Genomic DNA, 25,774 nt, shown 5'->3' with positions numbered 1-25,774 from the left:
TTAATTTGAATCAACGGCTCTTAATGAGTCTGTTCAGACAAACATTTGCATGCAGTCAATGAGATTTATTTATTATTATTTTTACGGATGGGTGTTCTAATCTCTTTTCCAAACCGGCCAACCACCAATAAGAATGCCTCCCAGAGCCACTGCTGTTTCATAGAGAATTTGCATTTTCATTCCATTTTCACTCCTTAAATTAAATTACCTCTATATTTGTTAAATTATTTTGCAATAAATATACAATGAAATGTAATATTTTTAGCCTTACAATGACAATAAAGCCGTGTTTCCATCGAAATTACCCAGAACAATTATTTAAAAAAAAAATTTCGGACCTGTTGCTGTCTGCGTTTCTATTGCGGTCTAAAGTACTGTGAAGATTAGGCAAATTACTCCTATGATGTAGGCCTGCGCGCGACTTTCCAGTTCCCGCTGGATTTCATCCTCCGCATAGAAGTTGAATAAAGCCTCGTCGTCGGTCCAGCGGTCGTAGTTATTTATTAAATATTCGTATTACACTTTATTTTTATTTGATTATGTCATTCACAATGCTTTGATGGGTTGAGGAGTTCAATCCATCACTGAATCTAAGTATACAGCCTTGTACATTCATCTTTTTTTCCATACCTTTTCATTTTTAAATACAAATTCAAGTTTGCAATTTTGCGATTCATCTCGGAGTTTGTTGGTTTTGTTAATGGCTAAACAATTATTCTTTTTTAATCCTTTTGAAGAAAATGAATGTGAAAAACCCATGTTGCTGATAAAGCGAGCGGTCACTGTTGCGCTCTGTAGTGTCACAGACAAGGAGAGGCAGATTGGAGCCGAGTGACAAAAGCAGTTAAGCAGTTTTTCTCGCGAAGCTAATGCAGGTTCCAATTTTGCGGTCGATTTCCATATAAAAAATTTAAATTAAATAAAAATCCTACATCTTTTGATATTTCACCCATTTCAAGTGGGCTTCTGTTCAAGTAACCCTGGGGAAAATAAAGTTAAAGAAAGCTTTGGGATATTTTGCCTTTTTAATGACAAGGTCATTAAAAATCATGCACGCTGCAAATAACCTCATGCAGTAGTTATGGTAAACCATCCAAGCACTTTTATTCATTAATATTCATAAATACACACAGCAGCTTCATTAGAGAAGGTCTCTTGTTTCCTCTTCAGTTTTTGAATGTGGAGTATTTATAAGGAGAGCCTTTTGCAAGACACAGGAAGCAGAGGTCTGCCACAGATACCTACGCTCACCTGCTAAAGGAAAAAAATTAGTTATGTGGAATTGATTATCAACTTATATATATTTATATATTTATATTTCTTGTTTTCTCTCGCCCCGATTATCTGTCTCTCGGTTTCGCTCACTCTCTCACACGCCTGTTCTGATGTATTTAGATTTTTTTTTCCTCTCGCTCTCCTTTCATGGATTTATACAATGTAACAAAGGTGACAGACCTGAAATTACAATCACCAAAAAAAAAAAGAAAAGAAAAAAAAAAAGAAAAAAAAAATTAGAGAGAGCTGTGTTTTTTGCCCACCGTCATTGGCAGTTACAGCACAGAGGACATTGTCTGCGTTGTGGTGGGATATCATCAAAGAGGAGGTGGTGGAGGCTCCTTGCCTGTGGAGCTCTCCTTCAGGTTGAGGCTCTCCAGAGCCACGTCTAAAGGCATGATGTCCACGCAGCCCATGGCGCCGAAGTCAGCAAAGTCTCGCCTTTCGTCCTCGTCGGAAGACGAGCTCTCTTCTCGCATTAGTGTGGACAGCAGCAGCTCCTGCACGAACAGGCTGCGGTCCGCGCGCTCGCTCTCCAGCGCCTGCCGTTCCGCCTCCGACATTTTCGGCTCGTTCAACCTGGTGGAATTAGATGGATAGAGGGTGACTACTGAATTACAAGTACTAAACTCAAATACACTATTTAGATGGTCCCTTTTGAACATTCTACTAACTATAAGCAACTTTGCAACGACATGTCAACTAGCAGTCATTAGAGTATTAGTAGACTGTCTGCTTAATATCTGCTAACTCTTTATTGTGATGGTCATCCAGACATTCTACTGACTACAAGTAACTTTGCAACTACATGTCAACTTATTCTAACCCTAACCCTACCAGTCTACTGATACTCTACTAACACTCTAATGAGAGCTAGTAGACATGTAGGTGCAGTGCAGCGTTACTTATGGTCTCAGAATGTGCCCACCTTTGCAAGTATCGTCATATATATTACATATAATATTACTTGAAATTGATTTCTTTGTTTCTACTTTATCACTGACTGTTTGCTTCTCTTCAGTGAGCATTTTATTTTTTATTTTTTACTTTGTGAGCTTGGCTAGTATTACGTTTTTTTTGTGATATTAAAATTGGTGATGAGATTTATGAAAATGGAATGGTATAAATGTTTTATATAAAAACTTGTTAAAATATATATTGTGATATAAACTATATTGTGATATATATCGCTATTACTCATATTGTTTTACAATATTTTGGTCATATCACCCTCCCCTACCTAGCATTATCATAAAAAGGTTAAATTATCGTTTTAACAAAACTTATATTATTTTCTTTTCTAAGAATTAAAAAAAAACAATAATGACAAACTATTAAGATAGCATGAAACTTGCAATTGTCTTTTTTTTTTTCTCCCTTAAGCCCTCATTATGCTTCTGCGTCAACTCCACGGCGTAGCTACGCCGTCACTCCAACGGCGTCGTGACCGTTTTATGGTTCTGCGTCGGGTTGCGTTGCATCGCGGTGCATTTCACCGCCAGAACGCTAGGGGGGTGGTGTGGTTCGCGAATCTCTTTCCTAGTTTGTTTTGGTTCCATGCGCCGGTTCCATGCGCCGGTTCCGCTTTTTCATTTCCGACAATGGCGAGCGAAAGAGAGAGAGTGTTGTTGCAGCTGGAGCTAATCAACGTTGAACAACAAATGATTTTATTGCAAATGTTTAATCGTAGAAGAAAAAGACGTCAGCGAAGGTGGTCTGTACGACCAGTGCACGAAGACAGGGGAAGGATTGGCGAATTTGTTACGGTTGTTCGACCGCTGAGGGACTTGGACGAAGAAATGCACTTTAAGTATTTTCGGATGTCGAAAGGTCGATTTGACGATCTTGTTCATCGTTTAAAGCCGTTAATACAGCATCAGACTACACACAGTATGCCTACTGACCTCGCTCAGAGACTGGCAGTGACTTTAAAGATTTTATCTTCGGGTGCAAAGATCACCGGGTTGGGCTACAAAATGGGTTCGACCACGGTGCCATGGCAGGATAATGTAGTGTCCCGTGGCAGACTTGGTTAATTACTTGATATCCATGATGTACCCGTGAACATTGTATTGTAAATAAACAACAAACTTTTTTTCAAAACAAACATTGATTTGATTGATTGAAGTTTATTTCTAGCAACAACAAAAAAAGAAAAGAATATATATAAATATATACATATACACTACCGGTCAAAAGTTTTAGATCGGTAAGATTTTTAATGTTTTTAAAAGAAGTCTCTTCTGCTCACCAAGGCTGTGTTTAGTATATAAAAAACAATAAAACAAAACATATTTTATGACAATTTAAAATGACTGTTTTCTATTTTAATATATTTTACTCCGGAAATGATGTATAATCTGACCAATCACAGCCCCTGCGGTCTGCGTCACCGCGACGCGTAGTTAAAATTTTTTGGAGGTGCACGTCAAGCTACGGCGGAGGGGTCGCGTCGAGGTTCGCGTCGACGCAGAGGGGTCCGCGGGGGTACGCCGTCGATTCGACGCAGAAGCATAAAACAGGCTTTACTGTGATAGCGGTTGGACAATGAAACTGAAACACCTGGTTTTCCACCACAATGATTTGTTGGTATGGTGTAGGGCCTCCTTTTGTGCCCAATCCAGCATCAGTTTGTCTTTGGAATGACAGATACAAGTCTTGCGGTGGCCAGAGGGATTTTGATCCATTCCTCTTCCAGAACAGTGGCCATGTCACTATGTGATGCTGGTGGAGGAAAACATTTTCTGACTTGCTTCTTCAAAAAAACCCAAAGTGGCTCATACATATTTAAATCTGGTGACTGTGCAGGCCATGGGAGATGTTCAACTTCACTTTTATGTTCATCAAATTATTTTCACAAGTCTTGCTGTGTGTATTGGTGCATTATCATGCTGATACAGGGCACCAACTTCAGGGTACAATGTTTGAACCATTGGGTGCACATGGTCCTCCAGAATGGATGATAGTCCTTGGCAGTGGACGCACCTATCAAGCACAGTAGAGAATGCCATGATATTGCAGCCCAAACCATCAATGATCCACCCCGTGCTTCACTATGGGCAGCAACAGTCCGGGTGTTAAGCCTCTTTGGGGCTTCTCCACACCGTAACTCTCACGGACTCATCAGAGATCAATACATGTTTCACATTGTCCACAGCCCAAGATTTGCACTGTTGGCAACATTAAAACTGACATTTGGAATTGGCACGAGTGACCAAAGGTTTGGCTATAGCAGCCCGACCATGAATATTGACTCTGTGGAGCTCCCGTCAAACAGTTTAGGTGGAAACTGGAGAGTCGAGGTGCACATTTAATTTGGCAGTGAGTTGGGCAGCTGTGGTTTTGTATTTTGGATACAATCCGTGTTAGTATCTGGACATCCCTTTCAGACAGCTTCTTCTTGCTTCGACAGTTACTCCTGTTGGATGTGGTTACTCCAACGTGGTGGTATGCCGACATTACTCTGGATACCATAGCTCTCCATAGACCACAAAAACTTGCTTTCCTGGTCACAGATGAGCCAGTGAGACGCACACCAACAATTTGTCCTCTTTTGAACTCTATGTCTCCCATTATGTTGTGGATTGCAATATTTTATGTACAGCTGTGCTATTGCTCTAACTCAACCTTCACACTCTGCTCTTACTGATAGAATGTAAAATATACACATATACGTGAAAACTCCTACACTATTGGCCAGTGTTTCAGTTTCATTGTCCAACCCCTTTATATCTGAATAAAATGGTTTTGGGTTGGGACTTTTTCCATCAGGAACTGATTGAATCGTTGGATCATTGTCATAGGCTAATAGCAGTGATTGTTCCTGGAAGGGAGGAATTGAAAATTGGCTATTGGACAAACTTACAAACTTATGTATGTATGCATGTATATGTGTGTGTGTGTGTGTGTGTGTGTGTGTGTGTGTGTGTGTGTGTGTGTGTGTGTATATATGTATTAGGGTTGGGTATTGGTTGGGTTTTATCCGATACCAGTACCTACTCGGTATTTTTCAAACGGTTCCGGTGCTTAAACGGTTCTTAAACCGGTACTTAAGAAAACGAAACTACACACACTTTATCAAAAAAATTATATCTGTGTGTGTTTTCTGAATTTTTTTTTCTGATTTCTGATTAAATTAAAAATTGTGCTGATGTAGCCGAAAACACTTAAGTTAAGATAAAAATTTTGTCTTCTAATATTATTTATATATATTATATATATATATCAATTATATTACATATTATATATTATAGACTTTTACAAAACAGAGAAATATCTGACACTGAGCAGAAATATTTAACACACAAAGTATAGCCTCATATAAATATACTTGATATAGGCTACTTCATACTTGATATGCAAGATTTGCAGTTGGTATTAAAATACTAGACTTACCCGAAGAGGAACACTGCAGCTGAACTTGAACTTTAGTCAAGAATGTCAGAGGTTTTGGGTTCTAATCCGCATGCGTAGTTTTTTTAAACCGATAATGCTCATCAGTGGTTGTATATCAAGTGTGCACTTTGTGTGCATTATATGTTGTGATTTCACCAGAACGAATAGATATGAGGTGCCGTCTAGGGCTTAAATCGAACTTCATTCACGCACACATTAACGCTTGCATACACATATACTAAGTAGTCACACATACATGTATACTGCTGAATGCTCCAACTATATGAAATGCACAACGTCACATCTAAAGTCGCTCACGCACACACACACAAACCGCACACATACTCATCTGAGACGCGAGCACACACACACACACACACAAACACACAAACACAAACTCGCGCGCATACTCATCTGAGACGCGAGCACACACACACACACACACACACACAAACTCGCGCACATGCTCATCTGAGACGCGAGCACACACACACACACACACACACACACACACACACACACACACAAACTCGCGCACATGCTCATCTGAGACGCGAGCACACACACACACACACACACACACACACACACACACACAAACTCGCGCACATACTCATCTGAGACGCGAGCACGCACACACAAACTCTCCAAGCACATAACGTTACTCATATAGACGGCGCCTCATAAATAGATCGATCTCTGCAAGCGCGCGTCCGAGACGAGTGCGGTGTGCGTGAGCCACAAGAGAAAATAATTTTCAGCGCTAGATCGTCTCTTATTTAACAAACGAACGAAATGAATGCTCTGCTGGTTAACTGGAGATGTTTTGTTATTGGATCATTCGTGCCGCGAGATGTTTTATAGGGGGCGGTGAAAAAAGTCAGGCACCGAAATCAGGCACCGAAAGTTTCGTTCTTATTCGGTCTGGTTACTACCGTTTACGTCGGAACCGGTTCCCTATTGGAACCGGGTTTCGGTACCCAACCCTAATATGTATATATATATAAAATGTGCAAGGATAAATCGTTAATAACAAACACTACATTCTATCAAAAGTAGGTAAAACTACTATAAAAAACTTAATCGTGCCATTGACCAATTGACTACTTTTATAAAGCTATTAAGAGCTTAAAAGCAGCAAACTCCCACACACATCTAATCACTTGTAAGGAAAAGAGCAGCCTGGACACTCTACTGAAAAACTCATGTTGTGTTCCATGGGGTGTTAGTTATTGTTTCTAGCAATAGATGCTAGAAATGTCACCATGTGAGCTGATGATGTAAGACCCATCCCTTTAACACATCAACAATTTTGAGCCTATGGCGAGGTTTGAGCCGTACCGTGTGAGAAGGAACTGGGAGCTGTGGGAGGCCAGCGGGTTGCTCTCAGTCATGGCTGTGTTTGTGGCGGTGCTGGGCGGCGGGATGCTGGCGCTGATGTTGCTAGGGTTGCTGCGTTGGCGTGTAGCGTTGCGAGCCGTCTCCAGCTGCTGGCGCGCCGCCTGCGCCTGCTGGCGCTCCAACTGAAGCTGCATTTGCAGCTGCTGCAGCTGCGAGGCCGAGGGCCCAGAAGAGTTGAGCTGCCCTCCCGCGGAGCGCCGCACACCCGACAGCTGAGAGAGCAACTCTGGTGATGTAGACACAGGGAGAAAGAGAAAGATTGTGTGAGACAATTCAGGAAAGACTACACTTGCATAAAAAAATACAAGACCAGATAAGAAAGTCCTTACTTCCTGTCCTTACACATTACACACCTGCTATGGGGTCCATGGCTTCCCTATTGCTTGGAGAATAGGAGGAGCTTTGTGAAGAGGAGAGCCCACCAGTGGAGCTGCTGGTAAAGTGCATGTTAGTCCTGCGTGCCCGCGGACCGCCCAGCCCCCGCCCAGGGTGGAACATCCGACGCACGTGCCGCACGCCGCTGCTCTCATCGTGCACACGCTGGTTAAGGAGCAACTGGTTGAGAAAGCGTCACCCCACACCCGATGCAGAAGATCATCACATCTCACGCTGATTCAACAAATATAGTCATAATGCATAGACATAGACACAATTAGGGCTGTCACTTTACAGTCGAAAATCGATTGCACAATCGATCGGACCAACCAACACAAGTTTCGAAAACGAAAATAGGGAATCGATTTTAACCAAATATGTCCACTATTCATTTTAAACGAATTAAACAAATAAAAAAGATAGATGTAACAAAACTCACAAACAAGCAGAAAAAGAAAATAAAGAATTACAAAAGTGCAGTAGGCGTTGCGAAAGCTAAAAAGAAAATTCCCACCAATTTTACGTGCCTATAGTTTCAATCTGTTTTAATCGACTGCTGCTGGTGTTTTGCCAAAAAAAAATGGAGGACAACGGTAATCAACCTGTGCGACATGAGAGATGAGTTATCACCCCTAATAACTTGAGGAGTTCAATATGGAAGCACTTCGGGTTTTTGACTGTAGATCAAACAGAGTGGTATGCAAACTGTGCGATCGTGAGTTCCCATATCACAGCAGCACTACAACAATGAGGGGGCATATGCAGCTTCATCATCCAGATGAATACAAAGACCTAGACCCGGTACAGCCACCTGCTAAACAGCCAAGACTGGCTAACTTTTTTTTCCCCATCTGCACCTCTACCTGCTGCACTGAAAAAGGCTATAAATTTGTCGAGAAATGAGGCAAGTTAGCATAGTGGAGGGTGAAGGTTTCATTGATTTTGTTCATGAACTTGAGCCGAGATACATTATTCCCAGCCGAACCACAGTAAAAGAAGATTGCGAAAATATGACACTAATCGTGAAAACATGCATCAGATTTTGAGTGGCAAAAACGTTGTTCTGACTGCCGATGGATGGAGTTCCCTCGCTACAGAGGCATATATCACAGTGACAGCATGTCATTTCAGAGACTTGGGAACTCCACGATTTTGTACTGCAAACGAAGCAGCTGAGAGGTAGCCATACAGCAGAGAATGTTGCAGAGTGCATCGCAGGCATATTGAGGGATTTCGCAATACAGCCTGATTCAGTCGTTGCAGTCACTACCAATAATGCACTTAATTATGTTAATGCAGTGGAGCAGCACCTGGGTGCTGTTAACATACCGTGTCTGGCATCCACACATCCACCTGGCTGTACGCTAGGGGTTAGATGTCAGAGCCATAGACACAACTCTAGCTAGGCTAAGAAAAACTGCCTCTCATTTTCAAAGATCCACTACAGACAGCAGCCTCATGGAGGATAAGCAGCGTATGCTAGGCCTAAAGCCAGAGAAGCTAATCAATGATTGTGCGACACGATGGAATTCTACCTACGATATGAAATGTAGGGCATCTGAGCAACAAGCAGCAGTGGCAGCCGTGATATTTGACAAAAAAAATGTCTAATCAAGAACTGACCACAACTGAGTGGCGCCTGGTTGAACAGGTGCGAGAGACACTTAAACCTTTCAAAGTCGCCACCCAAGCGTTGTCCACATGCAAATACCACTCATCCTCAGCTGTACTGCCTTTGCAACATGTACTTTTGTCTCAAGTTGAAAAAATCAGGCCAGAGTCAGACGAGAGGTCTTGCTTGAAGGAAATGGCCACTAAAATCAAGGCAGATTTGAGCAAATGCTATGACCCCAAAAAGGAAGCGACATTTATACTTTTAAATAAAGATGCTAACTTGGATCCTCAGTTTCATCTTTTAATTTATTTATCGGAGGAACAGAAGCAACAAGTGCACACAAACATTAGAGAGTAATTGGCACCGCAGTCTGCCGACAATGAGGAACCCGTGGAGCCATGCAGCTCGGAATCAAGCAGGGGAAAGACGGCCTTAACAGCAATGGGGGATCTGTTTGGATACATCTACACAAGGGGCTAAGAAAGAGCGAATTACGTCGAAAGCGACCTCTTACAGGAGATGATGACTTATGAAAAGTAGCCACCATTGCCAGCTGACAGCGACCTGCTTTTGTGGTGGAAGATTGGAAGTACGAAATACCCCCAAGTTGCGCAGCTGGCAATGAAGTACCTGAGTGTCCCTGGGACATCAGTGCGGTCGGAGCACGTCTTCTCAACAGCTGGACATATAGTGAATAAAAAACGCTCTGCTCTGAACCCCGAAAATGTTGATCGACTTGTTTTCCTGTCCAATAATTTGTAATAGGCCTAGCCTTATTTGCACGTTTCATTATACGCCTGTGTCGTTTACGTAAAAAAAAAAAAAACACAAAAGAAACACATGGCCTGTTCTAAAGTAAGTCCATTTAAAGTTTTATTTTTGAACAATTGTCTAATGGATTACAATCGCCTATGTAGGCAAAATTTGTTTGACATTTCTAATTGTAAACACAGCTATGTTGAAGCCTGTAATGTTTTTCATTGATGTTATGGCAGTCCACTCTGCTTATTGTTTTTCCGAGAATGTTGCAATCCTGTTTGTCATTGTGCACGAAACTTCACGCCAATAAATCATGCGAAATATTGCTGATTTGTGCGTCTCAAGCGTCCTCTTTACGTTCATCCTAATGCCTGTTAGTTGTCCGTGGATTGGCCTATATTTGGCGTTGAAAATGGAAACGTCTTTAGACATGGAAAATCAATTTTACAATTGATTCAATGAACACTTATGTCTCAAAAATCGAACAGGATTTTTTCACAAAAGTGACAGCCGTAGACACAATGAGCTGTGGTGTTTATATGGGTTCGAGTCAGATTAACTCTTTTTGCTCCCCAATAATTTCCTGTTACTATCAATTTACTACGCAGAGTAGTAAAGAGGCGAAAGCCTAAAAAATAATCAAACACTAATTTTCAAACCTCCAAACATAAACATGTATAATTCGCTGCTGTCAAGATGCGCTTTTAATAAAACTTGGCCGTCTATTCAGAAGAAATGCGCAATTTTCTTTTTTTTTTATTGGTGCTACATGATACAAAAATTAAGTTTAAACTGTAATTTAAAAAAAAACAATATTATGCTCATTGAAAAGGTCATAATTTTATTTTTGGGGTGTGCTAGAATACCTTTACATTTCTCATACTGTACATTGCTGCAGCACCTCATTTTACCCTCTGCCTGAAATGCTCGGTTTAAGCTCCTTTCTCTTTAAAGCTACCCTTCCGAAATGCCCAATCTTCTCTGATTGGCCACCTGGGTCAGTCTGTTGTGATTGGTCTGACCATAATCCGGTTTCAGCTCCCTAAGCTTCCTGATCAGCTGTAAACAGTTTTACATCTATAATAACTATGGCGTCGGTATTGGAAGTCGATACAATGTTTTTCGCCCTTGCAGAAAAAAAACGGTCTCCTTGACAGCAAAATCATAGCTGTTTTTTGAGAACGGGCTAAAGCAGCCAGCAGGCGGGTATTATGCAAATGTATAACATGGTGAAGTAGCCAAGTCAGGGCCGTAACCACCATGGACATTGAGGGGCACACGTGCCCTCCAATAATTAGAAATGGCCAATTTAATTCACACCGAAATTCAAGTCACTACTCACTCTACTGCCAGTGAGATCTATGCTGCGACCAGATCAAGTCAGGTGAATTGAACTTGATAAGCGGATCAGTCCAGTTTGTGAACAAATTATTCAGTGTGCTTTTTTTTAATCTTTTTTTTTTAATAAATTTGGTTACATGTTTCAGGGAAAAGATCCAATTCAAAAGAACTTTTCATTTATGAATCAGACATTGAAATTTGTTTTGAAAGTTAAAAGCCTCCCCCATTCATTGTAATTGAATGGAAAAGAACGCCCAGTACAATTCTTTGAAATATCTTCTTCTGTGATCCACAACAATAAAGTCATATAGATTTGGAACGACATGAGGTTGAGTAAATAATTCAGAATTTTAGGTTTTGTGAAAACCTTTACATTCCTCAAATATGCAAAGAAATCACACCGACATCATGCAACCGCCGCGCACAGTCAATAAACATTTGTAGTATAGCCATAAGGTTACGACTTGAACATATTCACCCACAGCCCTCAGTCATTACATGGACCGAACAAATGAAAGTGTTTTAGGAATGAAGTCCATTATTTATATACATATCAGGTTCAGATTAAAAGGATATTAAATCTCTAGGTGCTCTGTGTTCAAGTGTGAGATGAGCAGCAAAGTCATCTGTCACATGATTGGGGTCGCCACCAGGCAAAGCTGCACAGATTGGGCAAATCTGAAACAGAGAGAGAAAATCCTTACAAATTAGAGTTGTGGAATATTTTGTTTTTACGATGCTGATTACGATTCTGCATTGATGCATAAAAACAAAAGAATAGATACTTTTTTTTTTATTAAATAGGCCTATCATACATATCAACAAACTGTTTCTTGTATAAAAAATATTTAAAAAACTCTTATTAAAGGCTATATTAACAAAAACATTGCATATTTCCTTTATAAGCAAAGCACTCTGTTATTACAAAAAGAACATGCATGAATGAGAAAAAGTGTGGGACGTGCTTGATGTTTAACAGAGTTATATGGGGCAATAAAAAGATTTCAATGCGCTACTCATGCTGACTGACACCCCGGAAGCGCGTGCACAGAAAGATAGCCTATGTGCATTAGGTGTTGATGTAAACCGGCTGCTGTCTGTCTCAATGTTCATCAAACAATAAAAGAAAAGAGGGAATTATGCATCTGTATTATTTCTTACTTGAATTACTTAATATAGATATAGATATATATATTAGGGCTGGGATAAACGATTATTTTTTAAACGATTAATCTAGCGATTATTTTTTCGATGCATCGATTAATCTAACGATTAATTTTTCAGACCGATTCGATTTCGATTCGATTATCGGTTATCTCCCCATTAATTGACTACTAACAATTTATACATGTTGATTTACATATCTGAATGAAAAAACATGAATTCCTTAACATTGCAATATGTTTATTGCTCTTAAAATGACAAAATAAAAGACTATACAAGTGCAAAGTAATGCATTCTTAGTCAGAGATAGCATTCAATAAAACCTTAAAGCCTTGAAAACACATAGCTTACTGAAAAAAAGTTCTTTCAGATGAAAATAACAACAACTTGATGACTAGCATTCAATAAAAAAATAAAAAAGGTCACCCAAAATACTTGTTTAGAGCAACTGAAAGAATACAGTAACCAATGTAAACTTGAGGGCTTTAAGCTAATACAGAGAGTGCTTTTCCAACAAAAAAAATAAATAAAAATTAATAGTGGGAGCCAGCAGCCTGTCATGGAGAAAAAAAAAATCTCTGAATGCTCCACGTGAAACTTTGGTGTTCCGCCCTTTTTCTATCGTGTCTAATGATTTTGGTTAATATGCACGAGGGAGAGAGAGAGCAAGACAGCGCTCGTGTAGTTTGAAGACTGTGAGTGCACGAGCGCGCGTGAAACTTTGGTGTTTCGCCCTTTTTCTATCGTGTTTAATGATTTTGATTAATATGCACGAGGGAGAGAGAGAGCAAGCAGCGCTCGTGTTGTTTGAAGACTGTGAGTGCGCGCGCGCGGCCGGGTCTCTCTGTCGTACGCGCCCCAGCAGTCATTCTATTCTACATCACTCACCGATCAAATAAGGATTTGACAGCCGCCAAAAAGAAGATCAATGCAGAAAAACCCCTGGATTGGTTATATAACGTTGGACAGAATGTTGATCCGGCCATCGCGTATATTCAGCGCACATAAGGTAAACGTTTTGCAAACGTTTTTTGGAGAAATAAAAACAGGTCGACGAATCGATGCGCATATTTTGCGTCGACGTATTTTTTGCGTCGACGTCATCGATGACCTCGACGCGTTGTCCCAGCCCTAATATATATATAAGATGCATAGTGATACATCGAGAATCATTTTATAACTGAATTGTAACCTTCTGAATCATAATCGAATCGTGAGGCAAGTAAAGACACACACCTTTATTACAAATAGAGGTACAAAGCATCAAAACATAGTTGAGCCTGATGCTTAAAACTATGTCATATTAGCTGTATTTTGCATTAAAAGCACATGAATGATTAGTTCAGGAATGTGAAGTTTTCTCTCAGTAGTTGATGAAAATTCACATCACGTTTTGTTAGTTTTGGTGTGAATTCCTGCAGGTGATTTGTGTTTGCTGTGAATAAGTACATCAAACCATGGATAATAAAGGTCTTGAGAAAGCTTGAAAATGTTGTACAACAGTCATCATGGGAAAAAACGTTAAAGAAATTAAAAAACAGCAGCTTCACACCATGTCCAAACCAGACTCTGTGACCCGCAACAGCTATACATGACACCTCTTTTTTTTTTTTTGTGCAATGTCACGGCTGGCAACAAGACGACAAATGGTTTGCTATTTTCAGTGCGCTTGCAGCGAGAGCCCGCCCACACGCTTGTTTGATTGGCTGTGATTGTGATTGATTTTGTTTAATCTTTTAGCCTCGTCGCTTCTAGTGTGGACAGGAAATTTGCTTGTCACTGGAATCTTATTGCATTGCGTTTAGTTAGGACACGGTGTCACATGACCTAAACATTTCAACAAAGACAGCATGTGTACTCACCACCTCTGTAGAGGTCTCTGCGTGCTCTGAGGTCACGTGCTCCTGTAGAGATGTTTCCGTGTAGCCCATTTTACCACAGTAAGGACAAGTAAACGACTGAGGCTGCTCTACTGAGAATGCCTCCCCCCCATAATACAAGTCTGTAGAGAGGTCAGATAAAGGTCAAAAACATTTTCTTCAATCAGCATTACTATTATTACCAAGACTTAGTCAGGATGGTGTAAAAAGCATGGTATTATTTGACATTACTGCTTACCAAAGTCTACCCTGGTTAGTATGCACTGCATTGGGTGCTCCGTGGTGTGTCTAGTTGTCGTGGCTCCACTTTCGTAGCAAGATGCACAAAGGTCGTAGTCGTAGCAAATTAAACACTTGTATCGGCGCCCTCTGAAGTTCCCTTTTAAACACGCATCACAGCTCACACCTGCGGGAGAACACAGAGGCATTTAACTCAAAACAACAGCAGAAGACCCTCTGAAGACCCCGATCATCACATTCAGCACAGGATTCGCCTGGTTAGTTTCAATCCATTATAAAACAAACACAACATCAGCACTTCACATGACTCGCAGTCGCAGAACACTTATTCAAAACAGCTCCGTGTGTGTTTTGTCTTGTGCAAAGCAGGAGGAAATTATATCACAGCTCTGACCACTGAATTGTTCGACATTTGGACGGCAGACTAATAGAGTTCAATTTACACTGTCAAAACAAATGTTTAAGGACATGGCACATATTAACCGTCTCTCTTTGAGGAAGCAATAATCCACAATAGGATTATTATCAATATTAACACATATTTTGTTAATTTACCAACATTGTGAAAATCATGACATTGTGAATAGTGACATTAATATTTAATAGCCTATATCTTAGTAGATTTAAAGGGGACCAATTATGCCCCTTTTCACAAGATGTAAAATAAGTCTCTGATGTCCCCAGCTAGGACAGTGTGTATGTGAAGTTTTAGCTTTTAGTTTTCAAAATACCCCACAGATAATTTTTTACAGCATGTTTAAATTGTCATTTTTTTGGTGCTCAGAAAAACACGCTGTTTTAGTGTGTGCCCTTTAAATGCAAATAAGCTGCTGCTGCACGACACAGGGGGCGGAGCTTCATGAGCTCGCGCTCAGTCTCTCAGGACAATTTCCTCTCACAGAATGATGATAATATCAGAAACTCTCAGTGACGGTGTTCAATAGCCGCGTTTCCACTGTCGGGCCAGGGCCGGGCCGTGCTAGTGCGTGCCAGGGCCAGTCGCGTTTCCACTGTCACTTCCGGGGCTTGATCGGGGCTTACTCGGGGCCAACGGCCAGGATTTCTGGACCGTCGAATACCTTGGGCCAGAGCGGGCCAGCTCGGGCTAGAGGAGTGGTTACGAACAGAGGCGGAGTTCACCTGAGTCGGGAGATGGCAGCGCCGGATGATTCTGTCAGCATTAAAGACTTTTAAAATAATTTAACTCGCGTTCATGTTTGAATGCCTTGTGTTTGTGATGCAAAAGACTATGCGCGCTAACCATTACCATAGTAAACATAGTAAACGCTTGAAGATACGCATAGTAAACAAACATAGTGAACGCTTGAAGAAATCAGACCAATCATAAAGGCTATCACAATCATGTTTTTTATTGTATCTGTCAGTAGCCTACGTCTCGTCTCTTTATACCGGACTATCATAAAATAAAGCAACTTTTTTTTCGGGAGCTTCCTCTGTTTCTCTGACGGAAAATATCTGTATGGGAGTCGAGAGAGTGCTAAAGCTCCTCAGGTCGTATTTTTGGTGGCATATATTTTTAGAAATTATCATTCTTTCTAAATGTGATGTAAATATGTCCTGTAACTACCAGATAAACATTAACAGACGCGACTGAAGAAGTAAGTGTGTCCTCTTTCTTTTGTGAAATAGACCTAACGGTAATTCATTTCTGAGTGACTAATGTGCAATTTTGACATAAATTAATTCATTATGATCAATGTATAACTTTTTATTGTAAACCTGTGGTAAAACATCGATGTTTGGGTTTTAAATATTCAAGTAAACAACAAAAATGCCAGCAAACGGCCGCTTTTATCATGTTTGTTTTCAACGCTGTTTCCAGTGATTTCTGATTAGTTTTCTGCTAAAACTTCCTTTTGTTGGTGAATGGGTTAGTGTGACATTGTTCCAGAGAGGCGTGTTACGGGCGTGTTTTAGTGAAGCGCTGTGGAGCTTCTGGCCCGACAGTGGAAACGCAGGCCCGGTGCTATTAGCCCGAGGCTATCAGCCCGGCACGGCCCGTTTAAAGCCCTGGCCCGGCCCTGGCCCGAAAGTGGAAACGCGGCTATTGACCCGGAGTCGGACAATAATGCCTACAGAGTCAGAGTGCTGTATGGAGATGGAACAGGTATAGTTTAGTAGTTTAATTACGGGTTATAACGTATTTGTCATCTGCTTGTATGTATCCACTATTAATAGCCTACAAGTCTGCTGTTTCGGACCAGGTCCGAATGATGATCAAAAATATACTGATGAGTTTAATAAAGTTTATTGTACATAACACAAAAGATGAAGCGTCAGTTTTACTCCAGAAAATCACCGTAAGAGCTGAGTAAACACAGTAAATTATAAGAAGTGCGCAAGAACATAAACGAATTTCGGTAGAGTTGAGGGAGCATTTTCTTTAAAAACAAAATAATTCCACCTCGTCTTCAGCGGCTGCCTCAGATTTTTATCACTATTGGGTGGTTGTGTACACACACTGCCAACACACATTTATGTCCAAACAGCATGCAAAAGTGAATTTTGCATAATAGGTCCCCTTTAAACGTAAAGCCAGGGACACACCAAGCGGGCGGTTTGCCGTCGGGCAACATCGGGCCTTTTTTGAGCACCGGCCGACGTAATTTTTCCACTGTGTTCCACACCGTTGGCTCTAGTCGGGACGCCGTCTGGGTTTTTCCGAGCCGATTCAGCATCAGGCCGTCGTGAGAGAGTACTCTGATTGGCTGTTCAGTTTAGCGAACGAGTCAGTGTACGAGAATAAGAGCAAAAGTGATGAAAGTGAGCAAAGAAGTCATGACAGCACAGCCAGAAGGCTATTCTAATTTTACATCATCTTACCTGTGCATTCCACTGCGCGAATATTTTCATAATATACATATACACCTGTATATGATCCTTAATTCTTTGCCCCGGTATTTCATGTGACTGGCACTCTCCCTGTGTTTAATCAAGCTCTCATTCTTCAAATGTGTGGATTAGAGATGCACAGATTATACTCGGCTCAGGCGGACCAAGTAATAAAAAATAACATTTCAATTAATTGCAGGTTGGTCGCGTTTGGATGAGAGATAAATCATTATAAGTGGTCATTATATAAAACACAAAGGAAAAAAAATACGAGAAATTGCTTAACAACATACTATTATTAACGAAAAATATACAGATATCATTCTGATAAAAGTCATGCGTCACGTGACAACAGAGTACAGTGAAAGGGATTGATTGACGACTAATATTAACCAACCTAAAATCTGCTTGAAAGTTTACTGAATGTTATGTGACCGGTCACTGCATCAGCTCACAGCAGGCACATACTATGCAGTAATTAGCAAACGTTTGTAGAGAAATAAAAACAGGTCGAACCTCAACAATCATTTGCACTTGCACAAATGCTCCCAAATATATTTAGAGGTCGCACAGATTCAATTTCGGGAGCATGTGTGACCAAAATGGTCGCAATTTCAGCCTTGCATCTAAATAAATAAAAAAACTATCCCAAAGAACGGGATTCTATCACATTATTACAACATAGTGCAACAAAAGCCCCTTTAGCCCCGCCCACCGATTCACTCATGTCATGTAGTAGTAAATACAAGACAGACGCAAACACAGGATTTCAGCAACAAAACGATAGACGATAGCACGTAAAGAACGCTGCTTTTGTTATTGCTTGATCAAAGCACAAATCGCTGTTATTACTGTATAAAAGCCTCAATGAACGACATCTTCTGTTTTGTCATCAGTGAGACATTGAAACGTGTTGTATTTTATTTAAAACAACAATGCAAATGACAATGACTACGTTTACATGCAGCCAATAACCCGTTCAAAACCGGGATATTAGCAATAACCCGGTCGCGCACGGCCATGTAAACACCGGCAAAAACCCGGATATGACCCCTGGGGTACCCCTTTTCTAACCCGAATATTTGGTCATGTAAACGCGTATCGGCATATCCCCATCAAAAGGAACATTGATTTGTGTTCTGCGCATGTTCTATTCGCAAGGAATCTTGGTCTTTTGAGTATAGACGGCGCATACAAAAACCCGTGTGCAGTATACCGGAAGTAAACAAGAAGTAGAGGTAAACATGGCGAGACGCAGCACAGCACCAGACTTTTGGAGTGAGGAGGAAATCGCAAACAAAGGCGATCGCTATCTGCCCCGAACTATTCATTATCCGCGTGCTGTTGCTGCTGTTGTTGTCTTTGGATACAGGAAGAAGAATCAGAAATGACGCAAATTGCGTCTTAACGTTGTCCGTACGTCCAGACGCTAACCGTGCGTCGCCGTTTACATCGGGATATTGCCAATTGATTACAAATTCCATGTATACAGGAGTAACTCTCTCTACTCACGCATGTAAACGGGTTATTCCGAATGTTTCAGAAACCCAAATAGTGACCTTAACCCGACCATAACCCGATATTTGACAGCATGTAAACGTAGTCAATGTATACGCAAGTCATCCTGGTCAACAATAACTGTGGTAAGTACTTAAACTATTTGCCACAACCAAGATTTATAAAGCAAATGTAATAAGCATAAATGTTTCACATTGTTGGCAAATAAATCAACTAACAAGATATTTTTCAACATCCAAAGTTTTCAAACCAATTCCAGAAGTGTAATAGTGGGAATGTTGAAAAATGTATGTAATTAGCCAATAATAGCAGTAGGCGTTTACTTCCAAGTCTTGAATGTGGCATGCCTATCAAAACAGTGTTTCAAAGAGAGGGTCAAAAACAGGATAGAAAACAGCCTCAAAGAATATATATATATATATATATTTTTTTTTTTTAAATGCAGTTCATGGCCCCTTTAATAAAAAGCATGCCTTCCATTATTTTTCTTACATTTGTGCTGTATTTTAACGATTTCTTTAAACATTCTCAATCTATTTGCCAACAATGGATGTTTGGTTGAAATAATGTTTCTTTCTGATTGAATGTACTTGGTGATAAAACTGATCCAGTGTTGGTCTTGTTAAACCTCAGGATTCAAACAGCTGGAACAACATCAGCGCAATGCTGTAGAGCTGATCATAGTTCAGATAATCAGTCACTGAAAAACTCACTGTCTTGTTCTGACCATTATCAACTGCAGTGAAGAGGAAACCAGACTGCTGCTAAACAAATATTTCCATCAGGCATGAACCTACTTCAATTAATTACAGCAAAATGAAAAGAACATCTCTATATAAATCACCAACACAATGTTCAAAATGACAAGTGACCCAGAAGAACCGGCGAAGCAACAATTAATATTTCTGTAACCAAGAGCGAGACAGGAAAAGACTAAACTCCAGATTTAGATTAGTCTCCAGTGTCACCTCTTAAAAAAGCCTCATAGTAATGTCATACTGCATGTTTGCAAGTGAGTTGCATCCCAATTTGCATACTTTTACTATGCACATTAGCCATGTTTCCACTGCCGGGCCAAAAGCGAACATACTAATTCCACTGTCAGTTGCGGGGCTTGATAGGGGCTTCCTCTGGGCCAACAGCCAGGGGTTTTTGCCCTTGGTCCAAAGCAGGTCAACTGGGGTTTAAGGAGTGGTCATGAACAGAGGCAGAGTTTCCCTGAGTCAGGAGAGGGTCAACACCGCTGCTCAGTTCCCATGTTATTATTAACTGGCCACCAGATAACCAGATAATTAAAAATGTTATCTCAAAACTCACTTTCAGACACCAGCAAGTGAAACTTCCTTTCGATCCGATGGGGATTCAGATCACTGTATGAGGCAGATGATATATATTTTTATGCAATGCTACTTATGCTAACCATCCAACAGCTTAATGCTCAAGCGATTCAAGTCTTACGCACACAACTCCTAAAGACTCGTTCAGGCTGTCATTCCAAATCCAATTTTTGTGGATATCCGATTAAAATCCGACCAGATTTAGCAAGTGTGAACAGTAAAAAAGAAAAGAAAAAAAACACACACACGAAATGCAATTTTTACGAATCCATTTCGAAACCAGTGGAGGAGACGACAGCACAGAATAAAGCCACGCATACCAGCCTCTTACATTTCTGCCTCAAAGGCCCCGATATACTTCAAGCGAAATCAAAGAATGAATTGCTGGATTTTGAACAAAATCAGACCAAAACTAAGTTTGTTTGGAGTTTGTTGAGGGAGTATGAAACAGCTTAGCGAAAAAGTTCGCTACGGCTAGTAAACAACTTTGTACAACCATTGGTCCGTGGCGATTATGTAATAGGTAGGTGTGTGCAGAGGCTCTGCCTTCTTTCACACATGAAAATCTTTTCTACTTCATTTCTGGTTCATTTCTACTGTTTAGTCTGTCGAGGTCAGACGTTCGCGAGTGAAAACATTAACACACTGGAGAGTTGCTTTATAGTAGAAAATGAAGATGTACTTCTGATGAAATTAGACACTGACAGTTTTTCACATTTACGGTAATGTCAAATAAACGTGACGACTTTACTAGAATGCCGAATTGCAGAGCTGGTGCAAACATATTCATGTTTTCTTAATTTTGTTGTGCGTGTATTTTGTTATTGAGATATTTACATATTTATCTAAACACTGCTCATTAACAGTATATCGCTGGTCACGTATTTCGAGCTTCGTTTAACCCCTAAACAAAGAACGAAAAAGACCTTTGCAGTGAGTATATCGGTGCCTTAAGACGCAGTAGTCCAGCGCGACAGCTACACATCGTCATGTTGCAAATAAGACAACATCTGTATTGCAAAGCCCTCCACTAACGCAATGTCATTGGCACAGAAACCACTGCAGATATTCCTTAAGACTGATTTGTCAATTACAGCATGTGAATTAGGATGCAGCCTTAAGTCTTTCAGAATCCACATGAGAACTGAGACAAACACAAAGCAGACAAAAGCTTCCGACAATAATCTACACACAGAAACTGCCGTGGTAATGTACCGCTGGGAGGAATTAGCACAAAGAACTAATTCCAGATTTATATAATGAAATGTTTGCTTGTAAAATTAAATCAAATAGCCTCCTAGTTACTGAGAGGAAATATGTAGCCTAACACATTTTCAATGTTCAGTACGGTCCACATTTTTAGTTTTATATTGTGGTCTCACATATCTTTGGGTTCAAACTGAGGTTTGGTGAGTTGTAACTAGCATTTCTCTTTATGACCTGCCAAATGACCTCTGCGGCCTATTCACAGCAGAGTCCTGCAAACAAACCAAACAACACTTTCAAACTAAACCACAAGAGGAAGATATCCATTTGCTTCAACTGAAAAATGTGGAATGGATGTGTCATTACATTTTCCAACTAGCCTTTAAGGATTTGGGTTTCAGTTTGCATCTCGATGTCTTTTTATGATTGACAACATCAAAGTAACAAACAATAACGCATGCTAGTGGTTCTCAACAATTCCGACTCAAATGGTAAATCAAGAAAACAATCGATGCAAACAAGAAGAATAACCCTATTGTGCTATATAACAATGATTCATTTTCTGTTGAGTGATATCCAAATGCATCTCACCTGTCTAATAAAAAACATAATATATTTAATTGTCTTTGGGGATTCCATGGTTTCTACAAAAGTGGAGGGAAATGCGGATATGACATCATTGACAGGCGACGTACGGACACGGTCAGTGTCCTGATTAAAATTGCTGATTTCTCTGGATTTAAACACTGTTGGAAACGTTTGGGATAATGTAAGTACACAAGTCAACAAAACTTACAACATTGCTCTAGTGATTTCTGGATATTTTAATCATTAATTAATTAATTGATCCTATGAACATTATCTGTAACGTTAATGACCTTTTTGAGCATATACAGAAATCGTTAAGATAGGCGTGTCTATGGCACACTGCCAAAACAGGTAAAGATTTTCTTTATGCACACAATTATGCAGGAAATATTAAGCATGAACATTTATTTGGGATTATTAGAAGAAATTGATTCGAATTTACATTAAATACTACAATATACAATTGTTACATAATGGTAGTCACGAAGCTCACGGAGACGATGAATGCTTAGAATAATCTTTAATAAGAGCACATAGGAGATACTGAGGAGAAACACCACTAACATTAACGAGAACAGACCAGGAATGCAGGAAAACACAGGGTATATATACACAGGGACTAACAAGTTAACTAAATGAGGCGCCAGGTGAACTAAATGACTAATCAGAAACACTGGGAAACTGGGTCAGAGAAAAAAAACACTATAAAGCATAACTATGACAGTACGTTCCCTCCAAAAAAGGCGTTAATAGTCTATCTCAGGAGGGAGGGAAACAGGAAATGCTGGAGATACAGGGGCACTGGGAATATTTTTTCCAAAAAAGTCAATTAAAACCTCATCAAAAATGTCCTTAAGTTCCTCAAGATATCCACCAGAGGGCTTCACCACCGCATCCACCGTGACAAGGTTGTGGCGGGGGCTTCCCTCCAAGCCGACAAACTCCACTAACACTCCCTTGGCGATCTGCGGTGTTGCTGGCTCGCACACCTGGTCATACGCTAGTTGTGGTACAGGCTTCGGGGCGATGACTTCTTTCAGCCCCTTCCTTGGTTCGGGCTAGTCCATCGCGGCAGGCCGGTCTACACAGTCTGCAGTGGGCACATGCAACATCTCCATCGAGTCGCTTGTTGGTGGTGGATAGCTGGCCTCTGCCGATGCTGGAGTGGGGCTGGTAAAGATGTCATCCTCCGCAGGGCCGATTGTGAATGGCGAGTTGTTATTCACAAGCACCCATTCTACGAATGCGGCAAAATCCTCTTTAGGACCGTCCGCTGGAAGGCGTGCCTTGGAACGCTCACTCAGGCTGGTGATGTAAAACACACCTGTCTCCCTGCTCCAGACACAATAACTGTACTGAGGGAAGGTCCATGGTGACGGAGGGGAAACAAATAAAAATAAAACGCAGCTAAATAAACACTGTTATGGTCCGTTCTTCTGTCACGTAATGGTAGTCACGAAGCTCATGAAGATGATGAATGTTTCGAATAATCTTTAATAAGAACACACAGGAGATACTGAGGAGAAATACCACTAACATTAATGAGAATGGACCAGGATTGCAGGGCTCGAATTTCGGCGCGGGATAGCGGGTATTGCGTATTACATAAATTTGATCATTTCCGCAGGTCTCCCCACTTATAATGCGGAAAATTCCCCCGCAAACACTGATTCACTTTAGCATGTAGATTGTATGAGTAAATTAATCCACACAGATTATTAAATCAAATCAATCATTTTAAAACTTTCTGCGAGATGTAATTTCACAAACAGTGTGTGATTCAGCGGTGCTGCGTCTTCTCTCTCTTCTCTCAAAATGGCTTTTCTCTTTATTTGTATCTTTATTATTTTGTATAAATTTTTGCTTCTTTTTTCAATTTAAATCAAAGATTGAAATCAAGCTTCCTTGTGTTGTGTAAACTCTTAAAGGGGACCTATTATGCCCCTTTTCACAAGATGTAAAATAAGTCTCTGATGTCACCAGAGTGTGTATGTGAAGTTTTAGCTCAAAATACCCCACAGATCATTTTTTACAGCATGTTTAAATTGTCATTTTTTGGTGCTCAGAAAAATGCGCTGTTTTAGTGTGTGCCCTTTAAATGCAAATAAGCTGCTGCTGCACGGCACAGGGGGCGGAGCTTCATGAGCTCGCGCTCAGTCTCTCAGGACAATTTCATCTCACGGAAAGATGATAATATCAGAAACTCTCAGTAACGGCGTTCATTTCGACCCGGAGTCGGACAATAATTCTGTATGGAGATAGAACAGGTATTGTTTAGTTTAATTACGGTTATAATGTATTTGTCATCTGCTTGTATGTATCCACTATTAGCCTACAAGTCTGCTGTTTCGGACCAGGTCCGAATGATGATCAAAAATATACTGATGAGTTTAATAAAGTTTATTGTACATCACACAAAAGATGAAGCGTCAGTTTTACTCCAGAAAATCACAGTAAGAGCTGAGTAAACACAGTAAGTTATAAGAAGTGCGCAAGTAACTTACATAAACGAATTTCGGTAGAGTTGAGGGAGCATTTTCTTTGAAAACAAAATAATTCCACCTCGTCTTCAGCGGCTGCCTCAGATTTCGGGAGTAAATAGAGAGAGAGCTATGTGGATTAATACATCCAGCCACACAACACCTACAACGCTGGGAGACATTCTCGCCAGTGCAGTAATTGCGTATGTGTACAACTCGATGTGAACTCGATCAGGGCGGGTCTATGTTGAAACGGCAGTGTCTGTCAACACTCGTGGGCGGGGCCTGTGCTGTAGTGACGTCACTAAAGCTGCATTCTGAAAACAGGTCGTTGGGAGACACTGCTGATGATTTATGGGGATTAATAAAAAAGGAGCGAGTGGATTTTTATCACTATTGGGTGGTTGTGTACACACATTTATGTCCAAACAGCATGCAAAAGTGAATTTTGCATAATAGGTCCCCTTTAACAACAAAATTACCCCATTGTAAAAACGCAATGAGTGAGCAAACATTTAGGTGAGATAAATATAATAATAAAACTGTCTAAAAAAAATATCAGGCCCTGGTGTATAGAGCAGTGTTTCCCACAGGATTTTGTGAAACTGTGGTGGGTGGACCTCGGTCCCTCTGGGCTGAAGAATTTTTTAAGTTAAATTCATCAATCTAGTGCACTTTGAGAGTTCAAAATTAAGAGCTCCAACCCATATTCAGTGTGCAAATTGAATAAAGGAAAAAGTCTGTGCATTGACTTGTACCTAAACTTTAAAGGGCACTCAAACCTCTTTTTAGTTGTAATATAGTGTCTTAGTCTACATTACACTACAGAATAATAATAATGATGTTATAATATTATTCCTATGACAGTAATAGCCACATATTGTAAAACAAATGCACAAAAAAAAAATGTATGAAATGTATCAAAATCATAATTAGTTTTGTCCTAATTACTATACTTGAAAGAGATGCAACACGTGAGCTTTTCTTTTAAGGGAAACAAGTTTACAAACACGTCTCTCATTACAATTCTAGTGAAATGCTGTAATCGTCAACTATGCAGATGTGAAAATAATGCGTAACTGAGACGACAGGTGAACTGAATGACTAACACACTAGGGAAACTGGGTCACAGGGAAAAAAACAATAAAACATAAAATAACTGACAACAATACACTATTATTAAATTGCACTTTATTATTTTTAAAAGTTTTACCATGCATCATCAGTATATTCAAGTATAATTATTCAATTAAATGTTATTTGTATATAGCCTATTGTTGAGCTAACCTAATTATTCATTTAGCCAACGTTTAAGTCTTGATCTTTACTGCTTCGAAATACATGCTG

General features: G+C 40.2%; 1 protein-coding gene across 1 annotated transcript in view; it reads right to left on the bottom strand.

Annotated features, from left to right (window-relative positions):
- Positions 1-330: 330 nt before the first annotated feature.
- kcmf1 (potassium channel modulatory factor 1) overlaps positions 331-25,774 on the bottom strand; it is a 35,095-nt gene continuing 9,651 nt past the window's right edge. The window contains exons 2-7 of the mRNA XM_082171485.1: positions 14,444-14,611; positions 14,188-14,327; positions 11,738-11,839; positions 7,425-7,602; positions 7,012-7,297; positions 331-1,854 (exon numbers count right to left, since the gene is read on the bottom strand). Of these exons, the coding sequence (XP_082027611.1) occupies positions 1,593-1,854; positions 7,012-7,297; positions 7,425-7,602; positions 11,738-11,839; positions 14,188-14,327; positions 14,444-14,611 (1,136 nt within the window). The 3' untranslated portion in view covers positions 331-1,592. The remainder of the gene's footprint in view (positions 1,855-7,011; positions 7,298-7,424; positions 7,603-11,737; positions 11,840-14,187; positions 14,328-14,443; positions 14,612-25,774) is intronic.

The sequence above is a fragment of the Leuciscus leuciscus genome (assembly GCF_965113295.1).
Source record: "Leuciscus leuciscus genome assembly, chromosome: 5".
NCBI lineage: Eukaryota > Metazoa > Chordata > Actinopteri > Cypriniformes > Leuciscidae > Leuciscus > Leuciscus leuciscus.
This window is presented reverse-complemented; position numbering and strand designations above follow the sequence as displayed.